General features: G+C 42.6%; 2 protein-coding genes across 2 annotated transcripts; one reads left to right on the top strand and one right to left on the bottom strand.

Annotated features, from left to right (window-relative positions):
- Positions 1–245: 245 nt before the first annotated feature.
- LOC123189137 (RNA polymerase II C-terminal domain phosphatase-like 4) lies at positions 246–5,784 on the bottom strand. Its single transcript, XM_044601479.1, has 8 exons — positions 5,305–5,784; positions 4,123–4,196; positions 3,574–3,704; positions 3,181–3,361; positions 1,913–2,202; positions 1,449–1,637; positions 1,284–1,322; positions 246–893 (listed from the first exon to the last, which is right to left on the bottom strand). Exons 1-8 carry the CDS (start codon positions 5,514–5,516, stop codon positions 387–389), a joined length of 1,623 nt encoding a protein of 540 aa, XP_044457414.1. The 5' UTR covers positions 5,517–5,784; the 3' UTR covers positions 246–386.
- Positions 5,785–8,176: 2,392 nt separating this feature from the next.
- Positions 8,177–10,126, top strand: LOC123185456 (uncharacterized). The gene is made up of 3 exons (XM_044597336.1): positions 8,177–9,142; positions 9,237–9,377; positions 9,480–10,126. The coding sequence occupies exons 1-3, from the start codon at positions 8,294–8,296 to the stop codon at positions 9,861–9,863; spliced, it is 1,374 nt and encodes a 457-aa protein (XP_044453271.1). The 5' UTR covers positions 8,177–8,293; the 3' UTR covers positions 9,864–10,126.
- The last annotated feature ends 7,829 nt before the right edge of the window (positions 10,127–17,955 follow it).

The raw sequence follows: 17,955 nt of genomic DNA, 5'->3' as shown, positions 1-17,955 counted from the left end.
TGTTTTGGGTTGATTCAAGACAAGCTTAATATTATTTGAATATTTGGTTGCAATATCTATGCATTTATGATGCGGCTGGGGCAGCTGTTGGAGCACTAATGCACTATTTTAAGACATCTATTGGAGATACGTTTTTTGGTGCCCTATTGCTCTAAGCCCATTTTGGTGCCCTAAAACAGAGCACCTATTAGAGATGCTCTGATCGGAGGCCCATTGAGCTTTCAGACCAGCTGCCGAACTTTACAAGTACCAAAATTAACACAATGGATCAGCGAAACCATGTCCAAAAATGCTGAGCTTTCTGTTCCACTGCTAGTAGCTACGGTACATGTCACAAAAGTTTAATTAATCCCCTTAAAACGTGCACTTAACCCATTGTGTGTATCTTATGAGTTCGTTGAATAAGTGACAGCAGCAGCAACATCGATTTCTTTATCCTCTTCATTCGCTGGATCAGTGGCAGCAGGAGCAACATCGTCTTCTTTATCCTTTTCATTCGCTGGATCAGTGGCAGCAGCAACAACATCATTAACCTTTCCATTCGCTGCATCAGTGGCAGCAGCAACATCATTTTCCTTATCCTTTTCATTCTTCTTTACCTTTACGGGGAAATCTTCCTCCTGCTGACGGTGCCACCGGAAATTCGAGGCTTCAATCCAGCGGGGGTGGACCAGGATCTTGTTGTTCTTAACTGCCCAACGGGCCTTATCTGTGCCAACATCCACAGCGACAACATGGGTGATCGTGGAATCAACGTCTGCGGAGCAAATGGCTCCCAGCTGCTCGGCCATCTTCCAGATAAACTGATCCTGTGGGCGAGAACTGGATGGGAACACCCGACTGAAGACTAATTTGCAGCCTTGCAGTACTTCCTGCCGTACCCTCTTGATTACCTACAGAACGGGGTATGTAAGCACACATGAAACAGCAAGTGACTGCGGAAATGTATGAAGCACTATAGGCTACACTATAAAGGATGTAGTTAGTGACCTCTAGTTCATAGTGATTCAGAACTTATCTACAATTCTACATAACTGAATTTGCATGTTTTTTTCCGTTATCGTTTCCATCACCACTGGATCATACATCCATCAAAAGTAGCTTTACAAGTAAGAATTGGATAGGGTTGCCCACATTCCACGAAATGGCGATGGCAAAAAGTGCAGTGCTAAGCAACATCGATGACGGCCAAGCCACTCAAGCAAGGTGCATAAAATACAAATAACTTCTGTTGGCCTACGCATAAAATACACATAACTTCCAGCTTAAGTCTGGAAGCGTACCTGTCTTACATCCCGTGAAGAAAGAGCAGTTTCAACAGCCTACAGAAGTGCAGGACAATTGATTAGGTAAAAACATCAGTGCTTACTAGAGTCAAGTTTATGCACAGCAGCGGAAAGGCAGCAGGACAATAATTTGTGGTAAAAACATGTACTTAAGTAACCAACCGAGTCAAAGAAAATCGTGTGTATACGCTTCAGAACATCTAAGATAGTAGCCAAAGCACCATCACTCCCCCTTTCATCTTGCATCAACTCTGACAGAGATTTGACGCTAAAACCAAACTGGCGACAGCTTGAAGCAAAGTAATGATATCTCTCCATCAGAATTAGGTTTTCTTTATGCTTCTGCCAGACCTGAAACAAATATTACCATTCAGGCTAGACACATTGTGCTGATACAAACGGGTGATGGACAAATCTACTAGAACAGGAAACATCAAAACCACAGGGGTTAAGAAAAAAAGCAGCGCCTTGGACATTGAAGCATTATCACTGCCCAGAAAGGCATAGTGACTAAAAGTATAAAACCCAATAACATACCTTGAGCAATAAACTCATGTCCAATGATAAGTACTAAAAACAGTGTCATAAGTGTGTGCCAAACATGCTGACCAAAGAAAAGCACTTACATACTCGGTATCATCAAGAATCACGGCAACACTTTCAGCTCCAAGAACCATATCAAGACCTTTCTGGTGTCGCTGTGTGCAGTCAGAGTTTGAAATCACTTTGGAATTAAAATAGACATTATGAGGGTCAAGAAGCTTTGCTATTTCAATTGCATAAGCCTTGTCGCCCATGGTATATATATACATCTCAAACATATTGCTTGCTTCTTTTAGAAATTTACGGACAAAGGGTCTCAACTTTGTAAGCATCTGCATTCCTTCTAATGTGAACAAGCTTCCATTTGGATCGTCTGCATAGGGCATGTTAGTGGTTAACTGTAGAAGTCCGGATACACTAGGTGGAAGAAAATAACTGTGTACAACAGAAGTCTGCATACAGTAGAACCAGTATTACAAGACTGCTACTTCCATCATATAAAAGCTTTGGCAAGTTTGGCAAAAATAGTGTGGCAAACTATGGCAAAGTTAAATCTACCCTTTTGCAATGGCCTTCGAAACTGGGTTAGCAGAGTTACAAGACGATATCGGGAACATGTTTCGATTGCAAAGGGCAGAGGGGCAGGTGTAAAATCGCCATTCAAGTTTCTGTTTGGTTTGTCCCAGCCAAAGCATACAGGCTCTGAAATTTGTTTGGGGTTTGAAGTTTTCTTATTGCATACCAAACAGATTACAGGGACTAGACTTATATAATAGCCACCCTTATGCAATCAGGCTGGACAGCAGACTGACTCTCCTAGTACAACTCGGTTACATATGACTTACTAAGGGACACAATGCCAAATCTGTTTAGGACTCTGCCTATGATACTAGGGACTCTGAATAGGATACTACGACACGGCTGCTGCTGGTATCTTGCCAAGCTTAATGCTGATATACCTTCCCTAATGCGTCCACAACGCTTTTGCTCACAAAATTATGCTAACTCCAGAAACCAGCAATATATAATATATACTCCCTCCATTCCAAATTACTTGTCGTGGTTTTAGTTCAAATTTGAAACGGAGGGAGTACTTGCTTTGGCCATTTTTCTGCAAATACTACAACTAGTTTGGAACATGGATGTTGGTTTTTGCAAACTTAAACTGTGGTGAAAGTAGTTGAAAGTCTATTATCATTTCCCTATGGAGTTTAAATAATTTCAAATATATTAAAGGTCAAGAGAGAAATTGACGGATTCAGTTATATATTGTGGACCAGAGGTAGTGCCACACTGTGTACAGAAATAGCTAAAAGTTCTTAAAACTTAAATAAAAATAAATACAACTTACCTTTTGATGCAGCAGTCTGAATTCCCAGGTTATTTTCAGCAGCAGAAATATCATGGAGTTTTGTCGAGTTGATAAGTGTATGGTCCAAGTCTAAAATAAGTATCAGTTTTCTTTCACGCAGCAAATTCTTCAAATCAGATCCACGCAATCTGTCAATTTCTGTTGTACCTAGCCTCAAACCCTGCATATAAATAGCCCCAGTATTCAGAAAAACATATGTAAGGCATTGTGCAAGCACAACTGGAAACAGAAAAAACAAATCAAATATCTGATGATGTAGTGGAGATACAATGCTAATATTAGAAAATGGGTCCTATGAGAAGGTAAATTCAGTAAGGGAACTCTGTTACACCTCTCATGTTAGTGAGAAGAGAAGGTCACACGTCTATGTACCTTGTGGACATAACCAAAAGCAACCCCTGGAACATCTTCCTCGTCTTGTCTTTTCCCACACCTAAAGCAAAGTCCACCAAAATATCCAGGATGTGGAGGACATATCTTGATTTGAGCATCTTCAGATGAACCTGCCACAACATATATCCAATAATTCACATATCTGCCACACTTGTGAATGTCAATGATTCAATTTATGATCTATTGAGCTGAAGCAAAGAAAACTTCGAAAAGACTGCTTTTAAACATACTGCACTCCTAAGCAACTGGATAAATTGAAAGTGGGTCAACATACATGACATAGATAATTATTTGTGTTTCATACATATCATAGATATGAACATACATCTACGAATAAGGATAGCCAGATTCCGCTATTAACCTGAATGGCAATGTGCATCTTTTATGATCCAAATGAAGGAAATAACTTGAGTCTTCAGAACTATCAAAAACTAGTGCACAACAATGTCCCCTTAGCTGCTAAATTACTTTGCAGAACCTAGAGCTGCTAATGGTTAATGCATTGAAAAATGAGACTAACAAGCATACCAATGGAATCTTCGTCAGGCCTTATTGCCGTTTCTCGATCTTGGTATTGCACCTTCACTTTACGCCTTTTGGCACTGCATTTTTCATGGGGTCAGCAGTCAGATACTTCAGATCTGTAGTACAGAATCTACAAACAAATCGTGATCTTTCTCAACACAGCATTATCTGATATTCTTCCCTCATGTTCCCTCTTTTAACCAAGTAGTATTACGATGCTTCATCAACAACTACACTCTCTCACTGCCCCAAAAAAGTCACTGCATCTAAACTATTTCATGCAGTGGTTTCACGAAGGGATGATTTTTTTTATATTGCCAGTTATCTCCATATTGCTGTGCCTGGTCGATGATGTAACTATTCTGCTGTGAATCGATGATGTAACACATTCTGGATGGATATAGAAGAGAACAGCAAATGATGGCGACTAAACCAACCTTGCTTCCGCACCCCAACATGCAAATGGAGTGCCTGTGACTGATCGGTCAATCCTAAGCTTCAGCAATTCAGCAGCTTATATAAGCCACGAAACATTCTAACATGGCTTGTCCTAGCTTAAGCTTAACGTGAGAATGAAGCTAGGCTTAACAGCTTATAAGACTATAAAAACAAATTGGCATACCACAGTAGAATAGGGTAACTTCCCATTTTCCATGTGAACTGTAAGGCACAGAGTAATCTAATTGAATCTGTTAAAAAAGTCGGAGGTTACCAGATCTCTGAGACTACCATCGATCCGACAGAGCGGAACGACCAGAAAAAGAAGTGGAGTTAGAAAGCCGTATGATAGGTGGTAACTATAATGATCAAATTCACATTCTCAAATAAGCGGAATACTTTTAAACATAATCAAGTGAAGCACTCACTGCTAACTTGCTAAGTAAACAAACGGTTTTAACACCAACAAACCCTAGATAAGAAAAATCTCCTGTCCCGTCAAATGTTGCACGCACATACAGGAATCCACCTGTCACTACATTGCAAGCAAAACAGAAACCTCACCCCCCAAGCATCTATCTCACCGAATCTACCGCGCCACTCGGATAAAACAGGACCAAACCTGCTAATGACTACACTGAAGCTGCACATTCAACACTAGAACCGTGGAATACATGCTTCTGACCGCACAGCCAAAGCAACTAAGCCCAACAATCATATTCGCGATGGGGATTACAAATCACTTGCCTGCTCTGCTCCACGGTTTCTACATCGGCCACCACGTCTTCGTCGTCATCCTCTTCGTCGTCGCTGCTTGTGGGTGATGTGGAGGGGTCGCCCACAGAGGCGGAGTCGACGGCAGAGGCGAGATCCAGCTCCGCGTCTAGGAGCGCAGCGAAATCGTCGCTGCCGCTCGACGACGACGGGGACGGCGACGGCGATTCGGCTGCTAGACTCATAGATGACGACGCCGAAACGGCAGCGAACAACTCACGGATGGACCGATCGGCAGCGGAAACACGCCTAGTGCGAGCTAGGGTTCTGGATGAGGTCGGGGCAGCAGGACGGAGACGGCGGCGGTGGGAAAGGATGGCGGCAGCGACCCCAGCGATGGCAGGGAAGGAACGGGAGAAGGTGGGGAGAAAGGAGATGAGACGGCAATGGTAACAACGCAGGCTGGGGAGGGAGGGGGGGCGGCGGGGAGAAGCGGGGCGGCGGCGCGTGACCGAGGCGACGGCAGCGTTGTGACACCGGGTGTGGTTAATGTGTCCATAACACACACCCACACACACATTTGTCTATTTTTCAAAAACTGTCTATTTTCCATTTCAAATTTGTTTCTCTAGTTTCTTGAAACTATTTTTCATAAATACAAATTGTCTTCCAACCCAGTCAACAATGCTTAAGGTAGTCAACAAAAATCCAACTCACTCAACAACTCAATTCAGTCAATGAACGTTCATTCAAAATGTCATTGTCAACAAGTCAACGGAGAAGGAAAAAATGACCTAAATCAACATAGAAGACAAGAAGCAAATAAACCCAAGTTTAGAAGAGGTCCAACTAGCCAAAAACTCATTCATGGATTGATGAAAATGAGTGTGGACGTCTGGCATTTGGCCGGTCTCTATGAACTCGTTGACCTAACTTTATCATCATATCCCTCTTACTTACCATCAATATGTGTAGCTTTGATCATTTGTCAAAGCATACTCTCCTACTATAAGGACCCAGGAGCATGTCACATATTGAGGGCCAGTTTGGATGTGTCCACGCTGCTAGACGTCTGGCTTAGACCTCTTCTGAAAACTGTCTCACACTTGTTTGGATGGAGTCCTGAAAGTTTTAGACATGTCCTGGCCTGGATCGCTCAGGCGTGAAAATTAGCCTGCCAGGCGTCCCCCGTTCGGTCGCCTGAACCGCGGGCAACAACAGCCTGGCACTAATCCTTCTACTTATACGTGGTTGTGGGATGGTCTGCAGCATCGTGTTTTTAGTCCTTATAAATAACCCGTCAGGCCAGGCATAATCCAAACAAGTCCCTCTCCAGGCTGCCTCATCAATCTAAAAAAAATCTCAAAATCCCACGCACATACTAGGCAGTACTTTCGTCCAGGCATGTGACCCAGGGCAGCGTCTAAACTAGCTCTCACACACTCTTGAATGTCCAACAACTCCTAATGAGAGCCTAGAGAGTTCTCGAATCAAGACAAATGAATCTAATATGGCTCGGACTGGCATCGAGGGAGAGGAATCTGGGAAGGATGGCAAGTTAGTCGTGAACGACTCGGGACTGCGACCCCCCCCCCCCCCCCCCCCACACACACACACAGAGAGACACACCCAAAAAAGAAACAACGACAACAACAACATCTAAAAATCACAACTATACACATGCCATTTACAAGTTGCGAGATCAATGTGTGCAAGTTAAAGATAAATAAGGTGCCACATGGTCTAACCCGAGTTGACGTAGGTTATGTTAGTGTTGAACATGTGTTACTGATATTTTATTGGATAACTGGCTCCAACTTACTTTGCGGAGCATTTTTCTTTATCCTACAAGAATTGACAACTTCGTAACACTACAAAATTCTAAACATCATAAAAGTAGGGACTTTGCGTTAGGAACATGTTATTATAGGCGAGGTCAATTGGGGAATTTAAGTGACAACCTTTGAATTTATTGGATCTTTGAGTTGAGCCAAGAAGTTTGTGGATCAAACTTGAAAATTTCAAAGTTGGATTAGTTCTTAAATGAGCTAAATATTTATAAAAATATGTATTTTTTTGTAGAAAGGAGACAACTATTAATTAAATGTTTTGTTATGTTTGCCAAGAACATGAACGCCCCTTGGATAGTCGTTTACAAATTCATGTTATGAAGAACGTAACTCGAGGAAAATCCAATTAGATTTTTTTGCATCATGTTATGAAATCCCGATTCAATGATTTTGTGCAACAATGCAGGAAAAAGTCTGATGCTTCCATGACTTATGTGCTACAATGTTCTCATCTCACAAAACTCAAAATTTAAATTTTCCGTTTTTTTAATATTTGTGGATGTTTACAAGATATGTGCCTATCATCCCCAAAATTTCAAATCCAAAAAAAAGACATGGAGAGAAAAAAAAGGCAAATATATACTCCCTCCGTCCTTCAAAAAGTGTATTTTCAACTTTGTTGGGGGGTCAAATATTTTAAAGTTTGACTGAGTTTGTGCAAAAATATATCAATGTTTGTGAAAACCAAATAGGTATATAATGAAAATATATTCTATCATGAATCTAATGCTACTAATTTGATAGCATAAATGTTGGTGTATTATTGTATAAATATGATTAAATATAAAAAAGTTTGACTTTTCAACAAAGTTGAAAATACACCTTTTAATAAAGGAGGAGTATGTGAATAGTGTCATTTGGCTTTTGTTTTTGATAACACTATTTATGTTGGATTTGTCTTTTATTTCGAATTCTGGTATAATGTTCAGGGATTATGGTCACATATCTTGTGAATGTCCGCAAAAAAATTTGAACGCTTTTAAAACTTATAAATTTGAGCTTTTATGAGAAGGGAGCATGGTGCCACGGCCACCTAAACTATGGAAGCACCAAAATATCCGATCAACCACCACGGCACCACCGCAAGCACCGCCCCAGCTGCAACGCCTGCGCCCTCTCCCCTCTCGCTCTCTCTAAACCCCAGGTACCGCGGCGCGGCGAACGCCGGCGAGATGGCAGGAGCCCTCGCGCGACCGCGCAACGCTAGCGACGACCGCATCAACGAGCTACCGGAAGTGCTCCTCTCGGACATCCTCTCCCGCCTCGGTACCGCAGAAGCGGCCCGCACCGTCGTCCTCTCCACGCGCCTCCACGACGCGTGGCTCGCGACCCCCCTCCGCCTCGACGACCTGGAGCTCCCCGTCCCCGCACGCGGCAAGGTCCCCTCGATCGAGCCCTGGACGGCGCGCGCCGACGTCGTCACCCGCGCCCTAGCCTCCCACCCCGGCCCCGTCGCGCTCTTCCGCCTCTCCCGGACCTCCTTCCGCGGCCGCGTCCCCGCCGCCGAGGCCTGGTTCCGGAAGCTCGCCGCCAAGCGGGCCCGCGAGGTCTCCCTCTGCTTCTCGCCCGAGTGGTGCCACGACGCGCTCGCCGACCCCCTTCTCGGCTGCCCAACCCTCCAGGTCCTCGCCCTTGGCAAGTGCCACCTCTCCGACGCCGGGGCCTCAGCCGCCGCCGCCGCCGCCCTCACCGAGCTCACCCTGTCGGAAACCTGCATTTCCGAGGCCGCCCTTCAGAGCGTACTCTCCGGCTGCCCCGCGCTGCGCAGCCTCGTGCTCAAGCACGTCCACGGCCTTCAGCGCATCCGCGTCTCTTCTTGCCGCAGTCTCGTTCTGCTCGGTGTGTGGCACTACAAGCAGCTCGACGAGATCACCGTGGAGGATGCCCCTTGCCTCGAGCGCCTTCTCGGCAATATGCGTCTGAATGCAGCCATTACCGTCACTGGCGCGCCAAAGCTTACTGCTTTTGGCTATGCCGTGGTCAGCATCCCGCATTTGTTCCACGGCGAGCGTGCGCCGCAGGTATTTTGCGTATTTCTATTAACGTCAGCAGGTATCTTAAATAGAGCAAGTTCAGCAAAGTGACTCGATGGGATTTTTCGCTCATACACTGCAGGGCGTCAACAAGGGTCTGCGTGCCCCGATCCATAGCGTGAAGATCCTGGCTATCAGTGTGAAGTTCTCAAGCAAGAAGGACATGGAGAAGGTGATGAGCTTACTCGACAGCTTTCCCTGCTTGGAGACTTTGCATTTCCAGGTAATTTCCAGAACTTGAGCTGTTCCATTGCTTTGTTTCTTGTTCACTATAGCTGTCAAATTTAGTTGATCAGACCTTCCACTGATTCAACATTTTGTGCAGTCCTCAGATTACAGGTCAGGTGCAGACAAGGATTGCACCACTGTCTCTGACTACATCCAGAAGCGTTATCCCATCAGGTGTGTTGCGAGATATCTCAAGAGCGTTATACTGGAATGCGAACAACACAACCCTGGCATGCTCGAGTTTGCATGTTTTCTCCTTGCTAGAGCACATGTGCTGCAGTTCATGAGGATTCAGTCCGAGATGTGCGACATTCCAAAATGGGTTACAGAGCAGCAAAATCTGCTCAGCCAAAGCAACATGGCCTCCTTGGAAGCTGAGGTCGTGTTTGAGGGTATGAAACAACGCAAGGACTTCACCATAGAAGGTGTGAATGCTCTATCTGACCCCTTTGACGGTGGCATCAACATCTTGGGGCACTAAACGAACTCTGAATGTTTACTTGTTGAGGTTTCACTCAAGATAATCGCCATCCATGATGCGCCGGCTGGCCTTTTGGTTATGTTCAGTTGAGCTTCGACTCTAGATTCCAGACTCATTTTGGCCGGAATTTAAGGTTTCATGTTGAAAAAGTTTACTATTAATGAGGTGGCTAGTGTCTCTTGTCTTATGGAGTATTTAGTTAATTTTCTGCATGTGGAGTTGTAGACTTCGATTTAGGTTGAGTTGAATGGTTTGACTGTGAAGATTGTTGCGTGTGACGCTGCTGGCAGGAGTTCTTGTGGTATGATAGTTCTGAAAATAATCGCCATCCCTGATGCGCTGGCTGGCCTTTTGGTTATGTTCAGTTGATTTCAGATTCTAGATTCTAGACTACGATTTGGGCGAAATTTTGAGGTTTCATGTTGCAGAAGTTTACTACTTATGAGGTGACTAGTTTCGCTTGTCTCATCTTTAGTTAAAGTTAATTTTCTGAATGTGGAGTTGTAGTCATTGATTTAGGCTGAGTGTAATGGTTTCACTGTGAAGATTGTTGCATGTGAAGCTGCTGGCAAGACTTATTGTAGTAATTGATTTAGGCTCAGTGTAATGGTTTCACTGTGAAGATTGTTGCATGTGAATACCTGAAGCTTATTTTGTACTACCTCTGTAACGAAATACAAATGTCTTGTATTTAGTTACGGAGGTAGTAGTTGAAATTTATTTTTGTGCTTTCCTTGTCATTTTGCCTGATACTTTAACCTTATCAGCGTCAAGCTTGTAAGCTATAGGACAATATTACAATCTTTACCACTGAGATTTTGTAAAAGCATCTCCTTTTGGTTTAGTTCCTACCTGTAATAGGTACCTTACATTATTTGTACTGTTATCATCCATCGACCCCTTTGATATTTTTGGCTCTACCATTTTTTGAGTTTCTCACACAAGAATGATTTTAGTCAAGGCTATGCATCTGCATGCTCCCAATCTAGATGGACTTTGTGCATACATTGCTTATCACACTCTGGAATTTCCTTGAACACTGGTCATGCTTCTTGTGGTTTTCCTTGTGCTTCTTTCCTGATAATGCATGTTGATAGTTGAACTAAATTATTTTGACACTCTTCTGGCCCTGCTTGGAATTAGATTGAGTGATTTTTGTGTGCTCTCCAAATACCGGAAACACACAGAAAAGATACTCCCAACCCAAGCAGAGCTTAAGTGTTTTTACAACAAACAAGTGCCTCAGCCTGTGCATAAGTCATCCAGCCTCCCTGTGGCAGCTTTTCCTTAATGTTCTTGCAATCATAATGATTCTGTGGCGGTAATGCTAATGCAGAGAAGAAGGTGTTGTTTTCGACTAATTTAGACGTGCCTATCGGAAACGTTCATAATTCTGCAGAAGCTAAGCAATGTGTCGCCATGCTCTGCGCAATGACTTTTTTTTGGGTGCACAATGACTGATGATTGATCTTACACGGGATTCAAAATGCAGTCCCTATCCCTTAGTAAGGGCTATTTGATTCACATGATTGTAAAAATACAGGAACAAGAAAAACATAGGATTGGAATGTCATGGCCATGTCAATCCTATATGATTTTGGATTGTTTGATTGCATTACAGGAAAACAAATGATTCTTTCAAAGAGATTTGAGCGGAAGCTAGAAATCGTATGGGAACTAGTACCAAGAAATCCTTAGGGTTGAGTATCAATGTTATTATGAAAACATAGGATAGCGTAGAATTTATTCCATCTTGCCTTTTACTCCAAGACGACCTTGTACTTCTGTATATGCGCCCACGAGGCTCAAGCAATACAACAACTATTCCACCAAATCTCTCTCTCTCTCCCTTCTAATATGATATCAATTTCCGGGTTCTAAACCCTAGCCGCCGCCGCTTCCGCACCCACGTGCCGCCCCCGGGGCGGTCGGCCTCCATGACCGCCGCCGGGGCTGCGCCGTCGTACCTAGGGTTCATCTCCCGGTCGTGTTGACCGGCTGCCCTAGAGAGTCCTTTTACCGAGCCTTGCTCTGGGTTTTTTTTCGCTCTCTCGCCGGTCGTTTTGATCGGCATTTGTTTGGTTTTTCGATCTATACTTGATCGGTTTGTCTCGCCCACCACCGTCGTCGACCCCCGTGCGCCTCTACTCTGACACCGGCGCGACCGGCCGACCTCTTCACCGGCCCGGTGGCCTCGCGCGACAGGCGGCCTGATAACCCACAAGTATAGGGGATCGCAACAGTTTTCGAGGGTAGAGTATTCAACCCAAATTTATTGATTCGATACAAGGGGAGCCAAAGAATATTCTTAAGTATTAGCAGCTGAGTTGTTAATTCAACCACATCTGCAAAACTTAATATCTGCAGCAAAGTATTTAGTAGCAAAGTAATATGATAGTAGTGGTAACAGTGGCAAAAGTAATGGTAGCAGTTTTGTAGCAAGCGTAACAGTGGCAACGGAAAAGTAACTAAGCAAAGATCAATATGTGAAAAGCTCGTAGGCAACGAATCAGTGATGAATAATTATGTCGGATGCGATTCCTCATGCAACAATTATAACATAGGGTGACACAGAACTAGCTCCAGTTCATCAATGTAATGTAGGCATGTATTCTGAATATAGTCATATGTGCTTATGGAAAAGAACTTGCACGACATCTTTTGTCCTACCCTCACGTGGCAGCGGCGTCCTATTCAAAATTAAGGGATATTAAGGCCTCCTTTTCATTAACACATAGTGAATACATGAACTCCTCAAACTACGGTCATCACCGGGAGTGGTCCCAATTATTGCCACTTCGGGGTTACCGGATCATAACACATAGTAGGTGACTATTGACTTGCAAGATTGGATCAAGAACTCACATATATGTATGAAAACATAATAGGTTCAGATATGAAATCACGGCACTCGGGCCCTAGTGACAAGCATTAAGCATAGCAAAGTAATAGCAACATCAATCTCAGAACATAATAGATACTAGGGATCAAACCCTAACAAAACTAACTCGATTACATGATAAATCTCATCCAACCCATCACCGTCCAGCAAACATGCGATGGAATTACTCACGTACGGCGATGAGCATCATGAAATTGGTGATGGAGGAAGGTTGATGATGACGATGGCGATGGATTCCCCTCTCCGAAGCCTCGAACGAACTCCAGATTAGCCCTCCCGAGAGAGATTAGGGCTTGGTGGTGGCTCCGTATCGTGAAACACGATGAATCCTTATCCCTGATTTTTTCTCCCCGAACGTGAATATATGGAGTTGGAGTTGAGGTCGATGGAGCACCAGGGGGGCCACGAGGCAGAGGGGCGCGTCCAGGGGGGTAGGCACGCCCCCACCCTCATGGACAGGGTGTGGGCCCCTGGCCTTGATTCTTTCGCCAGTATTTTTTATATATTCTAAAAATATTCTCCATTGATTTTCAGGTCATTCCAAGAACTTTTATTTCTACACAAAAATAACACCATGGCAATTCTGCTGAAAACAGTGTCAGTCCGGGTTAGTTCCATTCAAATCATGCAAGTTAGAGTCCAAAATAAGGGCGAAAGTGTTTGGAAAAGTAGATACGTTAGAGATGTATCAACTCCTCCAAGCTTAAACCTTTGCTTGTCCTCAAGCAATTCAGTTGACAAACTGAAAGTGATAAAGAAAAACTTTTACAAACTCTGTTTGGTCTTGTTGTTGTAAATATGTAAAGCCAACATTCAAGTTTTCAGCAAAGATTATGAACTAACCATATCCACAATAACACTTAGGTATCATATTTACTCGTATCAATGACATAATCAACTAGCGAGCAATAATAGTAAATCTCGGATGACAACACTTTCTCAAACAATCATAAATATGATATAATAAGATGGTATCTCTCTAGCCCTTTCTGAGACCGCAAAACAAAAATGCAAAGCATCCCTAAAGATCAAGGGCCGACTGGAAATTGTAATTCATCGTAAAAGAGATCTAGTCAAGTCATACTCAATGTAAACTAACAATAATACATGCAAATGACAGCGGTGCCCTCCAACTGGTGCTTTTTAATAAGAGGGTGATGACTCAACATAAAAGTAAATAGATAAGCCCTTCGCAGAGGGAAGCAGTGATTTGTAGAGGTGCCAGAGTTTGGTTTCTGAAATAGAGATGAATAATATTTTGAGTGGTATACTTTCATTGTCAACATAACAACCGAGAGATCTCGATATCTTCCATGCTACACACATTATAGGCGGTTCCCAAGCAGAATGGCAAAATTTATACTCCCCACCACCAACAAGCATCAATCCATGGCTTGCCCGGAACAACGGGTGCCTCCAACTAACAACAATCCCGGGGAAATTTTATTTGCAATTATTTTGATTTGATTTGAGCACAGGACTGGGCATCCCGGTGACCAGCCATTTTCTCATGAGTGAGGAGTGGAGTCCACTCCTATTGAGAATAACCCGCCTAGCATGGAAGATACATACAACCCTAGTTGATACATGAGCTATTTGAGCATACAAAACAGAATTTCATTTGAAGGTTTAGAGTTTGGCACATACAAATTTACTTGGAATGGCAGGTAGATACCGCATATAGGAAGGTATGGTGGACTCATATGGAATAACTTTAGGGTTTATGGAATTGGATGCACAAGCAGTATTCCCGCTTAGTACAAGTGAAGGCTAGAAAGAGACTGGGAAGCGACCAGCTAGAGAGTGACAACAGTCATGAACATGCATTAAAATTAATCAACACTAAATGCAAGCATGAGTAGGATATAATTCACCATGAACATAAATACCGTGGAGGCTATGTTAATTTGTTTCAACTACATGCATAAACATGTGCCAAGTCAAGCCACTCGAATCGTTCAAAGGAGGATACCACCCTATCATACCACATCACAACCATTTTAATAGCATGTTGGCACGCAAGGTAAACCATTATAAACTCCTAGCAAATTAAGCATGGCATGAGCAACTATAATCTCTAATTGTCATTACAAACATGTTTCATTCATAATAGGCTGAATCAGGAATGATGCACTAATCATATTTACAAAAAAAGAGGTCGAGTTCATACCAACTTCTCTCATCTCAATCAGTCCATCATATATCATTATTATTGCCTTTCACTTGCACAACCGAATAGTGTGGATAATAATAATAGTGCACGTGCATTGGACTAAACTGGAATTTGCAAGCATTCAATTCAAGGAAGAAGACAAGGTAATATGGGCTCTTTGTTAGATCAACAATAATGCATATGGGAGCTACTTCAACATTTTCATCATGGTCTTCTCCTCTCGACCCCCAAAGAAAAGAAAAGAAACAAAACTATTTACACGGGAAAGCTCCCAACAAGCAAAAGAAGAACGAGAAATATTTTTGGGTTTTCTTTTTAATTACTACTACTACAAGCATGGAAAGTAACTAGCTAAAAGGTACAACTAATTTTTTATTTGTTTTTTCTTAAGGGTTTTCAGACACACAAGAAGAATGCCAGAAAAAGAAATTAAACTAGCATGGATGATACAATGAAAAAGTATGAGTACCGATAACTGGCATGAGTGTGTGAACATGAATATAATGTCGGTGAGAAATACGTACTCCCCCAAGTTTAGGCTTTTGGCCTAAGTTGGTCTATGCCCACGGATCAAAGCTGCCTTCTCCGGTGTACTGAGGAGGGTCCTCGGGTTGCCACTGGTTGGCGATCTCCTCCGGATCCCACTGATAAACAGACTGACGGTGAGGATCAGATAGTGGTTCCAGCTCTGGAGCTAATGTCAGGCTCTGGTATGCCTGAACGGCCTCGACAAAACAAGGTACGTGCCTAAAAATATGTTGAACAAAGAGGGAGCAGGCAAGGTAATAGTCTCAAAGTAATTCTTATCAAATATCAGTCTATAGTTAAGCATCTTCTTATTATTGTTAACAATAAAATCATGTGCTACCATGCTCTTATAATCTAGAAAAACATGAGGCAACAACTTTTTCTCTTTCTCATAATGTCCAATAGGTATATTAAAGTGTGCAGCAAGGTGCGAGGCAAAGATGCCTCCCAAGACGGGATCCTTTGTACGGTTCAGAGTTAACCGTTTAGCAACAATAGCGCCTAAACTAAAAGTGGTATCATGAAACAAAGCATGGCACAAAATAACAATATCAGGGGCACTAAGATTTCCACAGTTCCCGCGACCAATTAAGCATCTACTAGCAAATATTGCAAAGTAACGTAGAATAGGAAAATGTATGCTAGTAATTCTTGCATTGGAAACCTTCCTTGTTTCCCCTACATCAATCATATCAATGATTCCTTCCACATCATTATGATGTGGTTCCTCTATGCTGCCCTCAAAGGGTATCCTACAAACCCGGCAAAAATCATAAAGTGACATCTCCTTATGCTCATCATATAAATAAAATTCCACCGAAGGTGACGATCTCCTAGCATGGAAATTAAAATTTTGCACAAAAATATTGGTGAGCAGGATATACTATTCATGCTGGTCGTGGAGGAAGTCGGTGAGGCCTGCATTCTCAGCCAAATAATAAAAATCTTCATAAATCCCGACTTCTCTCAAGAACTCATCACAAGGCCATTCACATGGCCAAACCTTCGCAGTACGAGGGAGATTATACTTGGGCTTCTTATTCTCTTCACTTTGCTTATCCTTCGAGCTTCGGCTCGATGAGCCCCTAAAAAATCTCTTCATCTTTTTCTGAAAATTTCTGAAATTTTTAGTAACTTAAAATAAAAGTGAAACAAACTCAACAAGATTGATAGCAACTACTCCTACAAGTGTCTAGAGGCTATATCATGCATTAAAACTACTTTTGACCACATAAATTTGACATGCAAGCTCAAGAACAGGGTCACCTAAGCAACAAAAAATTGCAATAAATAAAGCACTAGAACAAAAACTAATTGGACCATTTGAGGAGTCACATATCGAAGAACGATCCCTAAAGTAGTTTTGTGAATGGAGCTTTGAGCAAGGAGATCGAAAATGGATGCAAGATGAGCTAGAACACGAGTTTGAGCTGGTGGATGATTTTTTTCTGGAGGAAGACGAAGTGTGTGGGTGCAAGAATAAGTGGAGGGGACCCACGTGGGGTCCACGAGGTAGGAGGGCACGCCCTCCGCCCACGAGGGCGCGCCCTCCACCCTCGTGGGCACATGGTGGGACCCCCTGGTGTGTTCTTAGTGCCAATAATTCTTAAATATTCTGGAAAAAATCATATTAAATTTTCAGGGCATTTGGAGAACTTTTATTTTCGGGGTATTTTTTATTGCAAGGATAATTCAGAAAACAGACAGGAAATACTATTTTTACTTTATTTAATATAAATAACAGAAAGTAAAAAGAGGGTACAGAAGGTTGTGCTTTCTAACTTCATCCATCTCATACTCATCAAAAGGAATCCACTAACAAGGTTGATCAAGTCTTGTTAACAAACTCATTCTGATTCGCATGGAATCGGAGAAATTTCGAATAACACTAGGTTACCTCAACGGGGATATGCACGTCCCCAACAATAAGGATATCATATTTCTTCTTGACAGTAGGAAGAGGAAATTCAAAACCTCCAATAATAATTGTTGAAACTTTTCCAATAGAATTGATACTGTGGACTTGAGGTTGTTTCCTCGGAAAGTGTACTATATACTCATTACCATTAACATGAAAAGTGACATTGCCTTTGTTGCAATCAATAACAACCCCTGTAGTATTCAAAAAGGGTCTTCCAAAGATAATAGACATACTATCGTCCTCGGGAATATCAAGAATAAGAAAGTCCATTAAAATAGTAATGTTTACAACCACAACAGGCACATCCTCACAAATACCGATAGGTATAGCAATTGATTTATCAGCCATTTGCAAAGATATTTCAGTAGGTGTCAACTTATTCAAATAAAGTCTACGATATAAAGAGAGAGGCATAACACTAACACCGGCTCCAAGATCACATAAAGCAGTTTTAACATAGTTTCTTTTAATGGAGCATGGTATAGTTGGCACTCCTGGATCTCCTAGTTTCTTAGGTATTCCACCCTTAAAAGTATAATTAGCAAGCATGGTGGAAATTTCAGCTTTC

This window comes from Triticum aestivum, chromosome 2A (assembly GCF_018294505.1).
Source record: "Triticum aestivum cultivar Chinese Spring chromosome 2A, IWGSC CS RefSeq v2.1, whole genome shotgun sequence".
NCBI classification, from domain to species: domain Eukaryota; kingdom Viridiplantae; phylum Streptophyta; class Magnoliopsida; order Poales; family Poaceae; genus Triticum; species Triticum aestivum.
The sequence above is the reverse complement of the archived record's forward strand: the minus strand, read 5'-3'. Positions and strand labels throughout refer to the sequence as shown.